The 23,894-nt window shown below is 40.0% G+C and overlaps 1 protein-coding gene across 2 annotated transcripts in view; it reads right to left on the bottom strand.

The window, feature by feature from the left end:
- The window catches only part of NAXD (NAD(P)HX dehydratase), a 48,984-nt gene that overhangs the window by 19,382 nt on the left and 5,708 nt on the right, over window positions 1-23,894 (bottom strand). For both annotated transcript variants that reach the window (XM_065741000.1, XM_065740999.1), the window contains 4 exons: window positions 23,192-23,342; window positions 21,960-22,005; window positions 20,370-20,458; window positions 8,111-8,219 (listed from right to left, as the gene is read on the bottom strand). In XM_065741000.1, the coding sequence (XP_065597072.1) occupies window positions 8,111-8,219; window positions 20,370-20,458; window positions 21,960-22,005; window positions 23,192-23,342 (395 nt within the window). The remainder of the gene's footprint in view (window positions 1-8,110; window positions 8,220-20,369; window positions 20,459-21,959; window positions 22,006-23,191; window positions 23,343-23,894) is intronic.

A 23,894-nucleotide genomic window follows, 5' to 3' on the forward strand; every position in this document is an offset into this window, starting at 1 on the left:
GGTAATCAAAGAGGCTGACGGGATCATACTCAAAAAGTGCAGATAGTAGTTCAGAAATACTGGCTACACCAACGTGACTGATACTGCAGTTTAGCTGCACTGTTCAGCATGTGCAACTGACCTGAAAACACTTGTCTGACCAAACTGCAGTAGCCACACTTGAGGCAGCAATACAAGTGCACATAGCCCAGCGCTGGTTATGTCTGGTACAACCTTAAGTGATCAAAAAGGAATGGCAGCCCTGTTTACAAAAGAAAAAATAACCACCACAAAAACAAAGCCATGCTACTGAAAGCTGCTAATGCCTTCCAAGGGTCAGAAACTGCTGTTGAAATGCTTCCAATATTTGCTTGTATTTCCAGCATGCCTGAATCCATAGTTTTGTTTGGAACAAAGTGATAAAAATGTAGAAATATTCAGAATTCTCCCTGGAAATGCTTCTGCACCCCATGCCTTAGGTGCCCAGATGGAAAAAAACAAGATCCTCTCCCTAGTACACTGCATGCCAACTCCTATAGATAGACACTAAAATCTCCAGGAAGTATTTTCTGTGTTCCTCACTTCAAGCCTGGAAAAAAACACAGTTAGCATGGACTCAGCTTCAGAGAAGTCAGGGTGCAGCTCTGTGACAGAGATGCTTGGAAGACAGGCTTAGCAGGCACAAGTTTGACATCTTGCACATCCGCAGGCAGGCAAATATTCCAAGTCGAGGCTGTGCTCAAGGCTACAGCCACAGCTGCTGGGGATGGCAGGGTGTGAAGGGAAAGGAACATCCCTTCCCTCAACAGCATAGCTTTGCTACAGAAGGTTTTAGAAGAGATGTGAAAAATGGAGTTCCACTGCTTGAGACTCTTCACATCAGAGCAATCTTTTCAGTTAACTGCTTTTTTAACCTACTGGTGGAAACATGAAGTTAACTACAAAAGGTCCTGCTTTGGCCTTTGTTAGATCCCACACAGTAAACCAAGAACTCGCCCTCCTTTCAAAGTTCAGCAATGTCAATCCACGTCTTGCTTTGTGGGCAAGATTTATATAAATCACCTGCCCAATTGCCTCAGTTTTACTTTATATAGTCCTGTATGCATAACTATCAGTGGCTCATTAATCTGTCCCAGCTCTCCAACCTTACACACAGGACAATTAACTACTGACCACCACTCCTACTACCTGAATAGAAGAATCCTTTAGCAGAGACAAACATCCCTTCCCTGATGCAAACAGCATCTTTATCTCACGCTTTATGCGATGTTCAGCATAACTGGGTCTTCTATCTTCTAACTCTAGTATCACACGCTGGGTCCTTACATCCAAAACTTCAGGAGCACAAGAAAATATTTCACTCAAGCCAGGCAGACAGTGAAAACAACTTTCCTAAAGAGTACCCCCACAACCCTCACCAAGTGCTCTGGGAAACGTTAAAAGCTGTTGTTAAAACTAACAGGACTTTGAAAGTACCGTAGGTGGCAGTTAATCAAAACAGTTCTGTTCCACAGTAAAAAATAGGGAAGAATAATCTCCTTAGAGATTCTCTTCTCAAATTCATGGCAGTTTGCTTGCTGACTTGGAGGAGGATCTGCAGCTTAACATTTGCCTCAGTCAAACACTATACCTTACAAGTGACATAATCAAAAGCAACATCTGAACACAAGAAAGTGCAGCACTAGTCTCTGAAATACTATTTTGGTTACACAGAGGAAAGAATGTTCCTGTTTAGTTACCTCCCCGCACCAAATTAACACACAGCTAGAAACCACATGGGATGCTATATTCGTATACTCCCAAAACTCATACAAATCCTTCTTAAGCAAAAATCTTGTTTACTCCAATCCAAAATAAGAATTCTGAATCAGAATAAACAAATGCACTGTTTTTACATGTTGTTTCATCCACTGAAAGTACAGTCAGAAAGCAAACTCCTTAAGACTTCCAATATCTGGTTGGTTATGTTAATGTTAAATGTGGCTTAAGATATTCCTGGTGAGCTGCTGGCATTTTGCCTTAAAATGAAACAAACTTAAGCTGAACTCCATAAGGTGTCACTGCCTATTTCTTCTTACAGTTTCTTTCTGAATACTGCTCAGAAACAGTAGAGAAGGCATTTGTAAGAGATGAAGTTAACAAAATGAATAATACCAAATGGCATTGTTAGCCAATATATTTTATAGACAGTGTAAATAGAAAGATTACTGGGACAGAGAAGAGACAATCAACACAAAGATAAATACTCACCCATGTCCAAGGACCAAGACTCACAGGGGAAAACTCCACAAGGAAGGGAGCTCCAGTAAGAGTGGTGGTCAGACCTTAAATGGAGTCTGGGAGAGGTGGAGACTCCACCCGTTCTGGTCACACAGGTGAATTGCTTTCACCTGTGCTCCCATGGCTGACTCAGTGCTCACTTCAGGTGATCAATCAGTGGCTCAGGCCGTGATTCAACAGTTCCCATACAGCTTTCCATTCCAACATTTTGCTTACAAGCACCTTAAGTTTCAAAATCAAGTTAAACAACAATATAAGCCTGCACAGAAAGCAAATAAGCATCCCACTTTACTGTGAATGACTTTCATCAAGATTCATTACATATATTAGAAAATAAATTCTGCTTGCAAGCTGTGCAAACCTGTATTTAAGGTCCTCAGCATATTTTCAAACACTGTTCTTCTAATCAAGAATCTGTGAGGAAGCCACAGAATACTAATAGTTCTGAGTATAAGCAGCAATACTTCTTAGTGTAACCAACAGCATTTATCTGCTTAGGGCTGGTGCTCCCAAGCCGTACTTGCACCAGTATAACTCTTGAAGAAACACAACGCCATCATATCCCTGCACCTGCCTCATCCTAGGTGAAGATCCCCTCAGCCTAAATCTTGAAGACATGGAGCCTGAAGGTGGGAAATGAATCCCACCAACAAAACACAAAGGCGGAAAGGAAAGGCTGATACTTTATATGAAGTAGGACCAGGAATTCACTTAAAAGACAAAACTTCAAACGGGGGTCGTCTATGGAGGTGATCCATGACAACGGCCCAAACTTCTGTCACTCCCTGCAGGAGGTGTTTAAAGCCAAGAAAATTCCATGCAACCTTAACTAGAGATTCAAGAGAAAATGAGTTTTCTGAAGCATATATCCAAGCAGATAGAAAATGCTCTTTGAATGACTGGCGTGAGAGTCTCAGAAGGGTAGCATTGGGGGTGGTAAGAAGGCTGGTGTTATCCAACAACAGCAGCAGGCAGAAATGGCAGCCAGGAAGGGGCTCAGACAGAAGAAGAACCCCAGCCAGTATTCCAAACATTCTATTGGAGCTAAAACAAAAACTGAGAACTGAGTAAGAGGAATGAGTGTGCAGTTTGAGAACCCAGCTGATTTTACCATGTAATGTAGTTACACAGAGCAACTCTGCTATTAATCGTTACCTCTCATACAGAATGAAAGTAAGCCTGCTCTGCTGAGAAAAGCACTTTAGCTTTGGTGCTGCAAGACAATACAGGAAAGGCTGGAGTGGCAGAGTCCAGGATTCAGTGCTACTAGTTCTGTCTCAACAGAGTCTAAACCAGCACAGGCTGCATACCAACTGCGGTGAACAAAGGAAGCAGTGGTACTTCAGTCTCCAGCCAATATCAGAGATACTGAAAGGGAAAAACAGCCTGACGTTGCCTACAAGGAAGCCAGTTGTGGAAGATAAGCTCCACAAGTAATGTGGAAATCACACTTTGGAAGACTGAAGCAGAATGGAGATCAGAGACAATTCAATTTCTATGTTCCAAAGCTGAGAACCGGAGGAGAAATGATCCTTTGTTCCCTTTTCTTTCAGGGGAATAGCTTGGACTGCTTATCTGCTCCAGAGTCAGAGAGTCTAACCAGGCCAACTCTAGAGCTTCTGTATCTGCATGGAATCCAGTTTGACAAGTAATAGAACCCAACAAAAGCATTTTTGTGAAACTACAGACCTCGATCTGGCAAACTCATACCTAGGAAGCAACAGATCTCACTCAGGCAGCTGAGGAGTAGTATAATAAAGGTTTTAGCACAGGCTCATGCAAGAGAGGGGGATAAAATTTTGAGTAGCTTCATGTAGCAGGTCTTGTAAATGGAACTACAGCCAAAATCAGTCAACCACGGGAAACCTAAGAGTACATCTTCAAAGAGTATCACTACACTCAAGAAAAACATAAAAGGAAACTGATCATAAAACGCTTCTTTTCCAGCAGGCCGTTAAAAGGACATGAAATGCCATGCCCATTGAGGGCATTAAGACAGTAGCTCCCTTTCTGTGTTTGAAGGGAGGCTATGAAAAAGAAGGGAACAGACTCTTGAGTAGTTTGTTGTGACAGGACAAGAGGAAATGGTTTCAAACTAAAGCAAGGGAGATTGAAAGTGGTTATAAGGAAGAAGTCTTTTATAATAAGAGTAGTGAAGCATTGAACAGGTTTCCCAGAGACATGGTGAATGCACTCTCCGTAGAGACATGCAAGGTCAGGCTGGACCAGGCCCTGAGCAACCTCATCTCCCTTTCGGTATCCCTGTTCACTGCAGGAGAGTTGGACTAGAAGACCATTAAAGGTCCCATTCATCTCAAACAACTCTATAAGTGGGAAGGGAGTGGGTGATATCACAAAGACACCTGTGTCCAGATCTGGGGCACCCAGCAAAATAAGGATGCAGAGCTGCTGGAGCAGATCCAGAGAAGGGACATGAAGATGATCACAGGACTCTCACAGCAAAAGGTTGTGGGAGATGGGTTTGCTTAGACTCTGGGGAGACATTACTGCAGCCTTCTAGTACTTGAAGGGAGCTTATAAGCAGGAAGTGGAGCAACATTTTATACAGTCTAATAGTGATAGAACAAGGGGGAATGGCTTTAAACTAAAAAAGGAGAAAATCAGGTTAGATACTGGGTGGAAATTCTTTCCTCAGAGGGCAGTGAGGTGGTAGCACAGGCAGCCCAGAGAAGCTCTGGTGCCCCATCCCTGGAGGCTCTCAAGGCTAGGTTGGATGGGACCCTGGGCAGCCTGATTTGGGGGTTGGGGGGCAGCTCTGTGTGGGGGTTGGAGCTTGTCAACGGAGGTGATCCTCCCATTCTACTCTGCCCTGGCCAAACTTCACCTGAACTACCAGTTCTGGGCTCCCTGGTACAGAAAAAGACAGGGATCTCCTGGAAAGAGTCCAGCACAGGGCTACAAAGATGATAAAGGACGTGGAACACCTCTCTCATGACGAAAGGCTGTGGGACCTGGGTCTGTTCAGCCTTGAGAAAAGAAGACTCAGAGGGGATCTGATCCATGTCTATAAATATCTAAGGAATGGGAGCTGAAGGGATGAGGCCAGACTCTTCTTAGAGATGTGTGGTGATAAGAGTGGGGGAAATGGTCACAAACTGAGGCATAAGGTCATAAACTGAGCAAGTTCTGCATAAATGCGAGGAAGGACTTCTTCCCAGTGCAGTGACGGAGCACTGGCACAGCTGCACAGAGAGGTGGTGGAGTCTCCTTCTCTGGAGACGTTCCAGACCCACCTGGACGCCTACCTGTGCAACCTGGGCTAGGGAGCTGCCTTGGCAGGGGGTTGGACTCGATCTCTGGAGGTCCCTTCCAACCTCTACAGTTCTGTGATTCTGAGGTCTACTCCAACATAAGCCATTCTATGCTTCTATGACACCAAGAAAGCAAAGCAGTCTCTGATTTTGAGTGACAAGATACACACTTTTGTAATCAAGTATTACAGCTATTCCACAGTAAATCACTGCCGTTGTTCACATACCAGAAACTGCAGGATACTGCATTACTATCTTGATTTCTCAAACCTCAGAAAAGAGAGAAAAAAAACAAACTCAAACACATGCATGTTTGGACAAATATATTTCCTGGCAATATGCCTGTATAGTTCTGACAAGATCCAGATAAAAACAGCATCAGTGAGGTGATGGACCACTAAGCCTCATCACTTCAGTGAGGAAGAACAGGGGAAACCAATTATTGTCAGTGCCACTCTGATACAAAACCCTGAAACAAAAGCAGACACTAATCTACAACTCAGCACTGTATTCAAATAACAGAATGATGAGGGAAGAGAGAGAATTACACACTCAGCCAGCATCTTAGAAAAGTTTAATATAGCAATACTATCATCACTTGGTTTTTCGAAGGTGAAAAGTGATACAAAGCTTTAAGCTTAAAAGCTTAAAAACTGCTGAAACAAGGAGATTCAGCCTTTCCTCAGCGCAGAGAAACACCAGCCTTTCTCAAGCACGCAAGCAGTTTTCACCTGTCCCCAGTCATATGCACTTATTAAAGCTTTTGGTTGAATGAAGAATTTAGGAGATAATGGTTGTGGATTCAAACAAGCAAAAAAAAACAAAACAAAAAACAAACAAAAAAAACACAACCAGATCTAACTGGATAATTAACAAACATTTACATAATTATAGCAAAGACAAAGAACTTGAGCTTTAACATGGCTTGAAATTAACAACGTCAGATCTACATATCACATAAACACAGCCCTAGATTTTAGCATGAAGGAACTTCTGTATGGCTTGTCCTCACTGGATGGATTTGTTTTGCTAACTGCAAGTAAGCTCAACCAGGATGCTCAAGCTGAATTAAAAGTATGAGTGTAAGAAAGTAAAATATATTTTTATTTGCAATAGAGAAAGCCATCTTTAATAAAGAAAAGGAATCTTCCAGATACCCATAATAAAGATAAGAACACAACAGTTATCTTTAAAATCCAGATGGAATTTTTATGCTGAAGAAGCTTAAGTATTTTAGATATTCTAAACAAAGTGTTACTTTCTTTCCTTAGAGAGAAAAGTAAAAATAAAACAAAAAACGAAAAAGCTTTGCTCAAATCTTTTTGCTGGAAAAAGAACTCAATAAAGTTCTAAAAAAAATCTTTGATGAAAGTCTTCATTTAGGATCAAATTGGCTTTATTACCAGTTGTATTAAATTCTTTTACTGCCACTCCAAATCTGTATTTTTAATTGGCTTTATACCTTTGTGTCATATTTTTTGAAAATAAGATTTAAAGGAGTGAAGAACTTTCATAGGCAACTTTCTCTAACAAAAGTTTAGCAAAAATGACCTCTGCTGCTACCAAGGCATTCTACATGTCTTGGATAGTGTGATCTTTAATCTCCTGCTTCTTCTGCTTCGTAAATCCACTGTTTAGCTTCCCACATTTCTGTAAGTTCTATTAATTCCACTTGTTAGTACTACTGATTAATTCAGTGTATCTTCTCAGACTTCTGAAAGTTGATATCAATCTAATTTTGTTTGAACTGAAGCATACACTCTAAACATGCAACGATGTGTGCGTTGGGAGTGACACAGGGACACCTGGAAGACCATGTGGGTGCCTACTGCTTAGCATACAGAGCTATCTAAGCTCCTGTTCTCAGTTTAACACTAAGACTTGAGAGAAAATAGGATTACTACTTTACCCAGAGTAGAATTCTGCAACATTTCACAATTAAGACTACTACTTCTTATTGTAAAGGGATGCAATCTCTGTTCTTTGGTACCCCTCCTGGCACACACTGCCAAATACAGCTCCTAAACTTAGGAACTCAAATTCGTATTGATCTTACAGTTCTTAGCTGCTCAGCACCTAAGAAAACACAGAGCCCATAATCTAGAGATGCCAATTTCTAATTAGCAACTTTAACAATCAAAACAAAAGCAAATCAAAACAACCATGTGGATCTCTGAACTTAAAACATCCCCCTGAATTTTAATAATGAAGCCTATAATTAACAGCTGCAATTTTCTGTCAACAACATCCAGTTAAACTCTTCCCTTTAAATTATAACTGCTACAATAAATACTAACTATTGATTAAAAAGCAAACAAACAAAAACCAACAACTCAAAAATAAAAACCAAACAAAAAGAACCAATTTTATATAGATTTCTTAAGAAATTGAGTGAGAATGAACTACAGAAAATATCACAGAGATGCCTTCCAATTACAGGAATATACTGCAACAATTTTATTTAATCTGTGGGTTAGTAACCCTAATCAAAAACAGCAGAGTAATCGTGCAAAAGATATGAAATTTGTTAATAAAATTCAACACGAAGACAGGGAATAAAACCTCAGTAAACACATTACCTTAGCATTCTCAAGTAGAGCTTCATCTCTGCCTAAGCCAGGTCCTATGACAACTGAGTGCAGTCGTGGCAACCACTTATCCACCTCATGGACAGCATTGGGACTATCACTAAACAGAATCAGGAAGAAACAAAAAGACATGTTAAAGAAAAGCTCAATTTTAGTACTCTCGGAATCTGAATTCCAGGTGCAAGATAGAAAGAGAGATCTCTTATACTAAGCCCAAAGCAAGTGTCCTCTAAGTTACCAAGCATTTATCGCTCAGGAAATAAGGAACGATTGACCAAATAGGTAAAATGAAACATTAGTTCCTTCTCAATTTGTTCCTTAAGGAATACCACATACAAATGAGGAAATAATTACAAGTGTCCCCTATAGCTATTACAAAGCAGAAAAAAAGGCAGAAAACTAACATTTCCTACAGTTTCATGCTTCCTACTTAATGCTTCTCTGAGGAGAATACACCTTGGAGAGAAGATCCACCATATTAGCAGGTATATTCTGTAGGTTGCTGGAAATTACGCCATGATTGATTATTCCGCCTGGTAAAATGACGAAGCTGCTCATAAACTTTTTTTGTCAGTTGCCTTATAAGCATTTGTTCCAACTGAATGACAGCCAAACTGTCCCCTTCCCCCAAAAGGCAACAGAAGAAACAAGCTACTCACTGATGGTTGATACTCAAGGTTTGAGTATCACTGAAGGTTGATACTAGGTTTTGGCAGCCTTTCCATTTTGTCTATGGAAAAAATGAAGAGAATACCCACTGCCAGGTGTAACTGCTGCAATCCAGCATTCAGCAGAGCTGTTTATTTTGTTCTGAGCCGTTCTGTTGTGTAAATATGTCAGAATATTTTGAAAGCACAGCTGGGGCAGTGCGTTAACTCTCACCGGCAATATGGAGGAAAAGTTTAGCCTCTTTCTCCACCTCTGGCTAAGCAGCCAATAATAGATGAACATTTTAACTGAAGCGTGAGGGGCAAAAGCTCCCTGTAAGCTAAGCAAGGAGGTACTCCGTGATAGCACTGCTCCGAATGTTTTGAGCTCATACTACTCTGACAAAGCTCAATTATTATGGATAAAAGCCCTCGCGTGTTTTCCCTGACGTGCAGCTGTAACAACAGGCCATACCACTTGGGTACAAGCGTTTAGCTCCGCTCTGGCAGAATCAGCAAATTCCACAGCGATTTCTGCAAGTGCCAGGCAGGAGCCCCGAGTGCCTGCAGCTGTGGCTGGCGAGGCAGCCCGCCCAAGGCCATGGGGCCGCGGTGCCTCACGCCTGGCCACGGCCCAGCAGCCCCTCCACCAACAATAGCCGCCTCAGAAACCCCGGCCACACAGGCTCCCCAGAGGCACCCGGTGCTGACACCACAGAACGGCTCTGTCAAAACAGCGCTGCTGGCTGGAAGTGATGGCCCACCGGAGGAGGGGACGGCCGGGCACGTGATGACAGCCGTGTCCCTGAAGCAGCTTCCCTGCTATGGGAGCTGAAGTTGGATTTCTGATGGAGCCACGCAGCTCCTCCTTCTCTAAGGGGCAAGGAAACGGCAGCAGTACAAGGATTTCCCAATAGCTCACTTGTACAAACACGCTACTTCTACAGCTACCTATCAGCTCGTGATATCGATATGGGCTGGAAATAATGTTTTTCTATTCATGTTAGAGCATTAAAACCAAATTAAACCCGTGTCTAATAAAGCATCACCATCTCTGAAGGCAGACATGATTATTTACGTATTAAATACAGAAAATGATCATAGCTTTCTACAGCTAAGAGAAGGAGGGCTGATCTGTGGCAAAACGCTGCTTCACTGCTGACCATGTTTGAAAGGATTGATTCGAAATACCTTTGGGTAGCAGAAGCCAAACACACCAAACAAATGTTACTTCAAACAGGGCTGAGATTGTACCAAAACTTTGCTCTTTCACAGACCTCTCACGCAAATAATCTCGAGGTAGAAAGTTTGCTCATTTATTTTTATTCAGACTTGAAATAAGATCATTCTGTCTCCAGCCTGGTGGATTATGTACACTCTTCAAAACAAAGCCATCTCTTGGGAAATAATCAGTCCAACATTAAGCCACTCCTGCTCGCTTTTTGCCTCTGGTAATAATAAAAACCTACTGTAGAGCTTTTCATCTTCAAAGCATTTTACAAACATTACGTTTCACATAACTCCTTTGCAATTTCACATCAAGAGGCAACCCACGGCATACAAAGAGCCAAAAGATTTAAAATGGTGATAATGACTATGACATTGCAAAATCAGCTATAAAAACATACTGAACAACAGCTGATGGATTTCCATTCTTTATAAAGGAAAGTAGAGCAAAAACTGCCTCTTAGTAGCATCACACCAATTTCACTTAAGATAGAGGATGTTCACAACAGCTGCGATTATGCAGCTAAGGACACCCTGTAAACTATCCATTCTCTGTGGCTTTTCTCAAAGCAGAAGGGCTTATCATGCCAGCTTACTGCTTGTTCCTGCACACACACATCAAAGCAGCAATATTTTCAAGCTGATACAGTAAAAATGATCAGCATTCTTGATCATTTTTCTTCAGGAAGACAATGAAGGAGTATCCTCTCCAGCTTTCCTGACCATGGGATTGAGCACAAACAACCTCTTTTTTGCTCTTCACAACTACCATCTACGTACAAAATTCAAACTGTACCTGGACTGTAGTAATTCCTCAGCAGTGCTGAGGAAGTTTAGGAGAGGCTGCTTGGCATGGGCCAGAATCTTGCCCAATACTGTTTGGATAGTTAGACAGTACAGATAATTTTTAGGTATTGAATAAATACACCTTGGCTCTCTTTAATTTACTACTACAGACAACGTCAACATGTACTCTTGCTTGTCTGGATATTAAAAACAAACAACAACAACAAATCAAAGGCACCAAAATGTTTCAGAGATACCAGCACAGAACACAAGCCAGACCCTGAGCTGTGTACTGTGCTTACACAAATAACTGTTCACTTCCCTTGTCCCTTCATGCCAATTTCTCGGCCTGATTACTAACCTTATTTCAAACTGCTCCATTTAATTATCACTTCCACTGCCAAAGACGTGCACACACAAATTACCACCATATTCTTTTAAAAGTATCTGAAGAGGTATGAGATACGAAGGTGATGTCCTCTAGATCAAAAGAGATGTGACCTTCAAGCTTGGATAGACCAAGATCAAGTAAACAAGAATCAGGGTTGTCTTTAGAGTTGCAGAACAATAAAACAAAGTAATTCAGCTTTCTTACAAAACAGGAATCACAAATGCCCCGAAGAACAAAGCTAATAACAATATAAAATGGTATCAGAATATCTTTTGCAAGGCCACAAGGAAACAGCAGTTGAATTTCTGAAGAGTGTAAGACTTGAAAGAACTGTTAGCTCCCCCGAGCAAGACTCTGATTGACCATAAGTTAGGGGTTTTACAGAATTACAGAATGGTGGAGGTGGGAAGAGACCTCAGGAGGTCGTTTAATCCATCTTGCTACTCCAGAAGGGCCTCCGAGAGCAGGATGCCCATGTCTGTATCCAGGCATCTTTTGGAAATCACTAAGGATCCTACCTTGGGAAACTCCACAAACACTCTGCATCTCCTGTCCTGTGTATTTCCCAATTTTCTCTTGCCCTTTATTTTCCAATAAAGTAAGATTTTTTTTGGAAGAGATGAGGTAGGAGATTGGGAAACAATATGGCTTTCCCATGATCTAAAAATATAGACAGTCACACCATGGATATACACAATGGGAATAATTTAGGAAGCTGAATGCAAGCAATAACGCTTGTAAACATGAAAAATGAACTACAGTACTATTGTGCAGATGTGTGCAATAAAAGATTATAGTGAGAGACCACAGTTACAGACTTGCAGGCAATGAATACATCTTTAAATAACTACTTAATTTACAGCTAACCATTGTTAAGTGAAATATTATCAGGCATCATTTTGCAGGAAATCTAGATCATGACAGCTCATTGCTGCTCAACCAAGAAACTAACCAACACCCTCCCAAAAAACTTCCCATAAAACTTCCTCAAAGTCTCCCCTTGCACGGAGAGCAACTGATAAAGCTTTGCCCACATATGGAAAAAGATAACTATAGAATAAGCAAGTAAACAACAACTGCAAGAAAACAAAATTATAACTTTTCAGGAAAACAAAAGGAGCTTGCTTAAGCCACTCAATTCCTGTGAAGTCCAGTAGGTAAGGAAGAGTCTAAAGTTAATGTCAAGTACTGCCCTATTTAACATCTTTACTGATGACCTGGGTGAGGGCATTGAGTCCACCATCAGTAAGTTTGCAGATGACACCAAATTGGCTGGAAGTGTTGATTTGCCTGGGGGTAGGAATACCCTACAGAGGGATCTGGGCAGGCTGGACAGCTCTGCTGAGGCCAATGGGATGGGTTCAACAAGACCAAGTGCTGGGTCCTGCTCTCTGGCCACAGCAGCCCCAGGCAGTGCTACAGACTTGGGCAGAGTGGATGGAGGACTGCGTGAAAGAAATGGACCTGGGGATATCAAGTCGACACTTGGCTGAACATGAGCCAGCAGTGTACCCATGTAGTCAAGAAGGTCAATAGCATCCTGGCTTGTATCAGAAATAGTATAGTCAGCAGGAGCTGGGAAACGATCATTCCTCTGTACTTGGCACTGGTAAGAAGGGCAAGAAAGCTGGTGAGGGGTCTGGAGCACAAGCCTTATGAGGAGTGGCTGAGGGAACTGGGATTGCTTAGTCTGGACAAGAGGATGCTCAGCGGAGATCATACTGCCCTCTAAAACTACCTGAAAGGAAGTAGCAGAGAGATTGGCCTCTTCTCCCATGTCACTAGTAATAGGACTAGAGGGAATGGCCTGAAGTTGTGCCAGGGGAGATTCAAGCTGAATATTAGGAAAAATTTATTCCATGAAAGAGTGGTCATGCACTGGAATGGGCTGCCTACAGAGGTGATTGAGTCACCATCCCCTGTGTGTTCAAGTAACATTTGGATGTTGTACTAAAGGACATTGTTTAGTGGTGAAATGCTGGTGGTAGGTGGATGGTTGGACTGGATAATCTTGGAGGTCTTTTTCAACCTTGGTGAGTCTGTCATTTTAAGTGTCAGAAAGATAACCTATCACACAATCAACTTTACACACTGTCTATTAGTCAAAGCAGAGGTAAAAACGTAAGTACACAGACTCATAGTGGAACACTGAAAAAGGACTTCTAGCATATTTCTCTGATCAAACCTCCTTGGCTATTAGTGGTAGGTAGGGGAGAGACACAAAGCCTTGCTCACTGCATGCTGAGAAGACTGCAATCTCCTGTGAACAGACAAAACAGCTTTATCCTTTGCCTTCCTTGAACCTTATGCAGACAGGTCCAAGGCTCAGTATTCATATATGTCTACCCTTTTGCTCATTTATCTGTCTTTTAGAATACCATTTTCATGCAAAACTCTGAAAAGACATCAGTTTCTCTTCAAATTAAACAATGCCTAGTCTCTGACAAAGTGAGGACAAATCTTCTGTGTGAATTATTGGTAACTTTTGATAACTTCTGTCAAACTAATATCAATACATGCTGAAAGAAATCCTCTTGGCTTTTCACACAAGTTATTTTTACATACAAGAACAGTAGTGGTTTAGTTATATGACAGTAACTGCTGGATTTGGTAGTGCAGAGTCTCAATGTTACCTCTTACCTGGATGCACAGCCACACACCCTTCTATACCTTTTAGTTTTGAACTCTTAACAAGCAGAATAAAAGTTTTAAGTCAAGACTTTTGCCCTTCAGGACCATACATACACACAAAAAAAAATTGATATGAGTTTTGTAGATATTTATCTTACTAAAAGCTTGATGAAGACATTTCAAAAAAAAAAAATATCCAAAGAGCTTGAAAATAGATGGTGACTACTGTCCTAAGATTCCCCAGTTTCTAAACATTGTAAGCAATATTCAGTAGTTACCATCTAGGTGAAAGGCTGCTGTAAGCTGGTCACTGTCCAGAGCTGAACAACAGCTTGAGCCTGAAACATAGCTCCCCTCTCCAGCTGCCAAAACAAAATTCTGCTGTATGCCATATTTTACTTGAAGAGTGGCTTTCACCAAATGATCAAAAGCCATCAAAGCAATAGCTTTAAATTATCACAGAAAGCTCTAAACACAGCAGCTTTTCCTATCCAACCAGAATGACAGCTACTGTCATTGCTCTCTAGAAGTGGGAAAAGGAACGACACGAAAAGCTGCAGCCTTGTCAAAATTTACATGGAAACAAGAAACTGTGAAGCAAATTCAGCACAGGTATAACTGGGAGCTATGGAAATAGTAGATAACAAGGAATGACAGCACAGACAAGAGATGGCAGGACTGCAGCTCTTTACTTTTGTTTCAAGCAGCTGGAATCACCTCATTAATCAGAGATCTGTTTGGACTTCACAAAAACACCATCAGTAGGATCTCCTACTAGAGAAGGTCAAGGGACACAAGCAATATTTGTGCAAACTGATCAATACAGCACCTTACTGGAGGAGGCATTTTTAAAAATCTTCGCATTATCAGTGCACGCAAATAGTGATTGAGGCCAATTACAAATGCATTAAAATGTATCACTGCAAAAGTCAGTTAGGTAAACTCCGACAAAGATATTTTAAGTGGGCAGTTTCAAAAGCCAACCTAGAATCTTATCTTTAAAGATGAGAAAAAGTCTCAGATCTGAGGATGAAAGAGTTTTGGTTTTGTTTGTCCAGGCACTGCAGGTAATTATATTAACACTAGACCTGCTGACATTTAGATCCTGTCATCTTATACAGTACATCAAAAGAGTGAAAGACAGGACATAATGTGTAGCTCTAGAATGCAGGTAGTTCTCTGAGAAAGCTAATTATTAACTACTGTGGTGAACTTTAGGTGAGGTGAGCTCATTATTGGAAAATGGGGCAAATAAGATAGGGACAGAGATTATTCTGCAAAGGTTAGGTCAAAGAAATTACAGGCAAAACCAAAGAGTGCAAAAAATACATGATTAATTTTATGCTCATGCACTCAAGAGTAGTTTCATTCGTCAATGTTTAAATCATTATTCTTGTAAATTTATTCCAAGTTTCCAGAAGTCCAAACTCTACAGGTAGCATCTCTTAGTCCCTTGAGCCCAACAAGAAATAATAGCTTACTCTAGAAAACCTTGCTGGCCCCACAGACAACTCATAGTTTTCCCACCAAGCACCTCGATCAGGTAGAGTGAATCTCAGTGACAATGGCATTGTGAAGTTGGCTAGATGCATTTTGAGACCAAAAAGAGGTGTTTAGTGAATTAAATACATTAAAATGACAAAAAGGAAGCTCAGAAGACAAAACTGTCATTTTCAACTACCAGGCTGTTGAAAGATATTTATATAGTGATTAATCTGCAAACGCTGCATAGACAGTAGTTATTTTCTTACTATATTCCAACTAAATGACAGGGAGGAAAATGGAAAAAAAAATCCCTCCTAATGAGGGAGGGATTGAATCGTGTTAAAATTCATTATTCCTCTTCAGGCATTGGACCAACTAATTTAGACACCAAAATGTATATATGATAGGTTTCATTTGAATATTAACAATATAGCAACAAGAACAACAATCCAGCAGCTGGGAGGAGCAGTGGTGTCCAACACTGATGGCAAAAGACTGCTCTCAATCTGCATATTCCACAGCCTTGCTCCATGTTCCATCTTCAAGGTAGTGACAGTATGAATGACCTATCAACATATGTACTTGGAAAAAAATTCCTTAGTTATATATGATATCCTTCTTATTGATAAACCCCCAAACATATTCCACAGCTGCTACTCAGACACCAAAGACTCATACAGAGATTTTCTGTTTGACCAGGCACTGAGCAGGTGTACTGTCAATGCATTATAGACAACAGACCCAAGCACAGCCTCCTTTTTTATGAACCTCAGCACAAAAGGAGGTCACTTCTCTTACTCAGATCAGAGCATCTCATGTCCTGGGAGAAACAGCTCCAAAGGAAAAGGAAGCTATCAATTAAATCTGCTTTCTGAGATCTCTCACACAGACATGGCAACAGCACTCAAGGGCAATCCTTCAAGCCTTGTAAAGATACCACAACTATTTTACAGTCTTCTTTTAGATATATCCTAACCTTCAAAGAAGTTATACTATGTTCTGATCTAAATCACCTAATCAGTGTGTGTTACAGCAATCCCCCCAAAACATATAACAACCAAATGTCTCGACTCAGCTGTTTACATATCTTAGAGCTCATGGAATCAGTCCTGACCTATGAATACTTCCTGTAACTGATTTTGTAAGCAGAATCTGCCAAAATCTTTTCCAAATTGAATGACTGCAATCAAATCAAATCTGTGATTTTAAGTTACAGAATTAACCTGGGTTGACAAGGTAACCTTCCTCAAAATGAAACAGCACTGTCCCTAAAAAAAATAATACACACTTTTTTTTTTCTTTTAATGTTGACTGGTAAAATGACAAGCTTCTATCACTTTGATATCACTCTCTAGTTCACATTTAAATCTTTAGGTAGAGATTGCAGTTGAACCAGGCCCTAGAAGGCTAGATTACTCTAAATCAGCTGTGGACACATGAGATCACAAGTGTCAGTCTAATATGTTTTGGTAGCTGTCAGATAGAAAAAAAAGAACAAGACCCTAAAAGCTTCCAATAATAAATAAAGAAAATACCAGGCATGCCTTTCTTCACTCAAATTCAAGAAAGATCAAATACCAAAGAGACCTAATGCTTATGTCAAATCACAGAAGTATGGCAAATGCTCAGAAGGAGGACTGTATTCCAGGCCCTGACTGGAATACAATGTGCCTACACATGTATGTTTCTCTTTTTTATGTATCAAAAAGCAGCAAGAACAGAGTCACTTGCCACAGTGACGCCAAGATCCTTTTGCTACATCTCTACCTTGAGGTGACAAAACATCTGTAAGCTTTCACCTGGGACGAGAACCCTTGCAACAACGGGGAAGAAAGAGACATAGTATGAAGTGAAGGCATCTCCTTTCTCCTATTCACTTGGCAGCACAAAGCAAAGAAGCAGCAGCTTTTCATCCCAAGAACACTGGACACCGAAATCAGGTCCGTAAACAAGTTTTGCCTGCAGTGCTGCATGACATGATTAGAAACAGCTTAAGTATACTTCCCTGAGTCAGCACACATGCAAACTGACCTTTATCTCACCCTAAGTACTTTGGAAAAAAAAAAAAAAAAAACCACAACAAACCCACAACTTTCTCATGTGATTCCTAGCCAGGCTGCTGTCTAAATGAGGTTTCAGATAAAGATCACATAGTTTATGCACGTTTTTATTACAGCAGGTATATAGGGAACCAGCAACCAAGACATTCAGGAGGTGTTTTTCTGGTAATCAGAGCAACCTGTGCTTTCTCCCTACTTGCCTCAGTGACAAAAATTCTTTCACTTCTTCCAGCAGATTATGCAAAAGGGAGGCTAGCCCCACAGTGTTTAACAGCTACTCTTAACTAACGAAACTAAAAGCTGTCAGCCTCCTTCCACAAAGGAACTATGTTTTTGAATCTCCTCTCCACATTTTGAATGAGACAGAGACAAAGAAAAATTCTGTGTAATTATGAAAGAAGTCTTCCTAAGAGGCAATGTAACAGAACAGATCTGTTTTGTCTCACTTGAAAATAAAGCTAATTGTGCTCACTTAGCTCATTCAACTCTGATCTCAAGACAGGGTAACGTAACTCAAGACAGATATGGAAGAAGACTCCTCGACCTGACCTAAACCAAGGAATTGACATGCCTGCAGTACATCTTCTGCACTTCAGTATTATCTATTTGTGTAAAGTTCATAGTAGGAATGTGCTGACAGAAAACAAAAGAACAAAAAACAGAAAAATGTTGCACAAAACATAGGTGGTGGTAGGAAAAGCAAGGTAGATATGACTAAGACATAGTACAGCCTACTTTCAAAAGGACCACGACTTTTGTAATTTTCAGTTCTCCATAGGTAAGCAAAAAGTCAGTCAGCAAAAATACTGAGCCAGACAGCTGGTTGCATTTTTATTACTACTTTTATTAATACCAAGTCATCAATGATGCCTTTGATAGAATCCCTGAATAAGAAAGAAAAATTGTTATATATTCAAATATACATATATATATTTGTATTCAAATATATATATATATATATACACATATATATATATACACATATATACATATACATATACATACATATACATATATATACATATACATATACATACATATACATATATATACATATACATATACATACATATACATATACATACATATACATATACATATATATATATATACAAAATACATATATATATATATATATAATATTCAACCCAGGCAATGAGGGCACACAGAGACAGGTACTAAAGCTTTACCTTCCCAAATCCCAGGCTGCAATGTGCAGTTCTGGCTCCTTTACCTTCACACATGAGAACATAGAACGAAGTCACAAGATAAATCACAAGAGAAACTTGCATCATAGAGTGTCTCTAACACAAGATATTACATTACAAATGAATCCCAGAATGATTTGCAGCCGTAGCCACAGAGAATTACCCTAGTAATTCTGCAAGAGGGATGTTCATTTCCATAACTCTCCTTCTATAATCCCACTCAATCCTTCACACATAATGTTCTTGACATCCTTGAAGTGACAGGCATTTGCCAAGGACCAGAAACAGTCTAGCTCTCACACACCTCTGCTAGCCCTGCCACCAAAGATCAGCTGCAGCAGCTCTAATGAGCCAGAAGAGCCTCCACATTCAGAGGGCAGCAGCAAAAAGATGTTCCTTCCTTAAGGTGATCTCCCTTGAGGTGAAGGCTGTACAGAAAGGTAGCAGCAGCTGAGTTGCTGAGGAGATGATAAAATGTCAGACTTCTGGCTGTACAAAATGGTAGTTGAACCCTGGCAAAATGCCAAGCTGTTCAAACAGTGAATTCAGAAGTACACAGGGCCATAATTATGATTAGCATAATAAGAGAGTGGTACAACAGCTACCTAGTTACTCTGAAGGGTCACAGAGAAACGATAACAAAGCAAAGTTTTAGGGAAGGACACAAAGGAAAACAATGACATAGCTCAGTGGGTTTTACCCAGAGATTCTCCCATGCATGAAGTGTGGCTTGGGAGAGAGTACAAAGACTAAGAGATTACGCTCCGAATCAAGAGCAGCCAGCAATGCCAGCAGGACTCGAATTGCTTCAATGCCAGCAGGACTCGAATTGCTTCACTACATAGAAATGATCATATAAAAATATGACACTGAAGACAAAGTATTTTTCTTCGTCTTCTTTTTCTTCTCCTTCAAAGGAGAAATAACCAGTTTGTTACTAAAACCTGGGCTCAGTACAGTCAGTCAAGACTTCTTCCCTACTAAATGAAGAAGACTGTTTTCAGAAGAGATTAAAAAGGAGAGATGTTTTGCAACAGATAAACTCTGACCATTCTGATATTTTCATTTTTTCATTTTTAATGCCATATAAGCAATGTTTGCAGAACCACAGATTCACACAATTAGCCAGCTGAGCTGCCTGGGTGAAATTAATCAGAGTTGTAATAAAAGCAGTAGACATTGAACATCACTGATTTTCAGTCTGAACACAATACGGATATGGAAAATGCCAGATTCATCACACTTAAATACTAAAAATACTTCCCTCAAGGCAAGGTCAACCCCTCCCATAGAAGGCAACTGCTATATTCCAAGTGGCACTCACCAAGACAACCAAAGTTAGAAGCTAAGACTCCCATGAAGAACTTGGGTCTCTTTTGTTATCATATGGTATCAGACAAAACACCATGTTACTGTAACCACTGTAACACCTCACTGAAACAATTCATCTGCCTCAAGTTCATCCACCTCAGAATTCAAATTACAGAATCCCAGAACTGCAGGGGCTGGAAGGGACCTCTAGAGATCACCTAGTCCAACCCCCCCACCCAAGCAGGCTCCCTAGACCAGGTTGCACAGGTAGGGAAGCACAGGCAGGTCTTCCCTATTAAGTCAGCTGGTTATTAAACTTTGCACCTTCTTGTTAATAAATCTTTTCCTCCTACTCCCAGAAGCAGCTTGTAGCTAATAATGCAGGACGCTTATGAAGAAACGTGAGAGTAAGTGTAAATTAATGCAAACTAATCTAGTGTCAGACTGCAGTGTTCAAACCAGGACTGCTGACTCATGCACTTAAACAAAAGACAAGTCACTTACAGAACCGGATGAACAATCAGCTCAGGGCTGTATGATTTGATTACTGTTGCCGCATCTTTGGTACAAAATACATGGGATAAATCCGCACCCTAGAAAGAAAAAATGCAAAAACAACCATCAATTATACAGCCACAACTTCAAAACTCCAAAGCTTATTCAGTAACCAATTCTCCCCTTTCCCTATTTCTCAGTAGTTACAGGGAACTTCTCTATTTTTTTCTATTTTGACTTAGCATAACACACAATATTTTAGAGAAAACTTAAACATTCATTAGCACCTAACTTCCAAAGTATTTTTCCAATTTCTCACCAGTAGGATGCCTGAAAACACAGATTCTGAACTTTGACTCACCTGAGCAATGGTTCTCATTTGCAGATTAGTAAAGATTAAAACATCATACACACAATAAGAAAAAAAGGCAAGAGAAAACAGTTGAACAAGAGACAAGCTGCACTAAGGAAGAAAAATAATAAGGTACTACACTTGCAAAACACAGCTATGGCAATCCCTGAGTACTATTCTAGCACTACAGTTTTCACTCAATGGGCCAAATCCACATCAGACGAAGTCTGGCACAATTTCAACAACTTTCCTTCAGCTAAGTGAAGCCGAGGGGTTTAATCTCAAGGTTCTATTATCAAGTCAAAAAAATCACAAATACACTTTAAAAACGCATAATATGTAAGAAACCTGATCTGCTATCTGTCTTCCAAGTTGAAATTTCCAAGGTTAATAAAGCATCCCCTCTGCTTTACTACTTATATGTCTAACTTTTCAAGCTTCTAAGCAATTCATAGATTTGATCCTATGATTCCTTATGTGAAGATGTAATGATCTGAGACCAAAGAACTCAAATAGGGGACCCCCATAATGTACTTCTATATTTGCACATAGTGAGCAGAAGGCTGAGTAGTTTTTAATATTCTATAGAAGATTATTAAATGATATAATTTCAGTTTTAAATCGAGGGACTGCTTGTTCGGGGGGGAGGTAGATTGTGGGGGGAGGTAGATTGTGGGGGGATGAAATAATAAATACTGAATTGCTACTTATTCAAACAAACCTATAAAAAGAGCACAATGAATGGAAAGTACTGATTACCTCTGCTAAAGATTATAACATAAATAAAGTATGGTATTATAAAGATACTTTGGATTAAACTGACAGTGTTCAGACTTGCAGCACCTAAGAATTTTACTAGCCTAAAGCTGTAAACATTTCATTGAACACTTACCAGGATTTCTGACTGCAACACTGAAAATGCAACTTTAAACACTAACCTGAAGTTATCTGAGAAACTACTTTAGCAAGTTTTCAGATCTGCTATCCAAGCCTTTGATAAAACAGTCTTCTCTCTAAAACCTTCAATTTTCTGGCATATCTCTTCCTATATGTTACACACAGAAAATATTTACAGGAAAGAGCAAGCTATGCAACCATACAAAATACTTCCACAAATTCAAAACTAAGGATTTTCTTTGTTAAATAGACCTTTCAAGTACAGCACAGATTGAAGGCTTTAAAAAATGGCACTTAGCCAACATAAATGATGAAAAGTTCATTTTGGATTGGTATAGAAGAACACATACCACTTTGAGAGCTGTAATTGCAGCAAAATATGGCGCTCCTGTGTATCTAGAATGAAATAATAAACAATTTAGATTGGGAAACACGTTCATGAGGTTAGACAATCTGAAAATCAGTCTGCCTTAAAGAAGACTCAAATTCAAGGGCAAATTAAAAAGCTTTCTCTTACATTTACTGTGGAAGACAGATAAAAATCCTGCAACATGGAAGCCAATTTCAAGCTCTTCTTTAATTTCAAGTGAGCCAGGATCTCACTTTAGTCACCTGATCTCTCACAGAAATATTTACGAAGATCACAGTGTAAAAAAGCAAACTCTTCTCAGACAATCAACTTTAAAAGTTTGAAAACAGACAAATAAAAGAAAACAATAATAGAGCATTGTTTGCAATCCAAGTCTGAGATCCATGACCTAGATCACTCCCATCTGGTTTTAGATGCATAACCAAATTGCCTAAACTGCAACTCCAGTTGCCCTGAATTCTCTTTATGAAGACTGAAGAGCAAGATACAGACAGAAGCACCCTCAGAGGTGTATGCTTGGGACAAGAGGTAAGATCTTAAGCCTGGCAGACCAAAAGGGAAACTAATTCCAGGCTAATCAATACAGCACATTTTCTCTCTTTATAGAACTGCAGATCTCCAGCAGTAGAAAGATGCCACCTCTACTCTGAAAGGGTAAAATGAAAAACAGAAATGTGTAGGAGCTTATTCAAAGTATTGTGCACGTTACTGAAAGTGGCCAAGAAACAGAACAGAGGTTTTATTTCTAGATTAATGAAATCTAGTAAACAACACAATTCATCAAAATAAAAAGAGTACAGTAAGATGATATCAACAACCTTCTATTCCTGACTTAAGAGATCTAGTTCCCCAGATACCAAAATACAACAAAGATCAACTGCCTTATTCTAGTTCATTTACTTCTATAACCTCATCATGAGATGGAAAAGACATTAATACTGAATGTCGAGTGTTACCATGGTTGAAAATGACGGAGAGGGTACAAACAGGCACAAAGTGCACTCTAAGTTTCAGTCACATTCACAACTAAAAGTTTGTGTCATGACCTTAGGGCAACACGACTACTCATAAGGAAGATCACGATGATGGACTAGTAAAGCTCTCTGGCAAATACTCATGTTTTAAATGCAAGGCAAGCTTAAATGGCTTCTACAAGTAGAAATGACATCTGTAACTTCTCAAAAACAACACTCAAATCTCCAATGAACTTACTCTCGACATCCTCCAACAATGCCTATACGTCCATCTTGACCTTTATGCCTTTTCCCAGTTAGAGGAGGGATTACATTGCGCACCAGTTGAAAAATATTCTCCATATCCTTTAGAGTGTGATTTCGGTGCAGTGAAAAGGATCTCTCTATAACTGAAAAAAGAAGCATTACTTTAAAATATGCTCTATCTTAAACATCAGCATTTAAGCACTCAAACAGTAACAAAGTCACTCCAAGATACACAAACTGACATTGCTGTAAAAACCCAGAGCTTTACCACCTAACGGCCTTTAAAACACTGAGTAACTACGGAAGGTGATCATTTTTTATGCACACGTCAAGTCTGATGCAGTGAGTATTCCCACTGCTCAGTCTTAGGGCTCAAATAGAGAAAGCAACAACCCCACAGAATAGTTCAAGTTGCAAAACGTTCACGAGGCTGTCTTCTTAGTTCAGCCTCAAATCGCTCTCGTAATTCAGCTCAACTGAAACAGGTACACACAGTGAGCACTAAACACATCTGGACACAAAACAAGTACTCAACAGCCAAACCCACATTCCATATTGATACCCTACCTGTTTATCATTTCCCCTTATAGACTTCCACCTCTCAGCAGAGTCGGGGCCTATCTCACTGCTTTATTTTGGCAAGTGGATACAAAGCATTATGTTATTCTTTCTGCAAAACTCTAATCCATTGTACT

The sequence above is a fragment of the Cyrtonyx montezumae genome, unplaced genomic scaffold (assembly GCF_038088225.1).
Source record: "Cyrtonyx montezumae isolate F1298 unplaced genomic scaffold, pur_monq_1.0 scaffold_3, whole genome shotgun sequence".
In the NCBI taxonomy this organism is placed as follows: domain Eukaryota; kingdom Metazoa; phylum Chordata; class Aves; order Galliformes; family Odontophoridae; genus Cyrtonyx; species Cyrtonyx montezumae.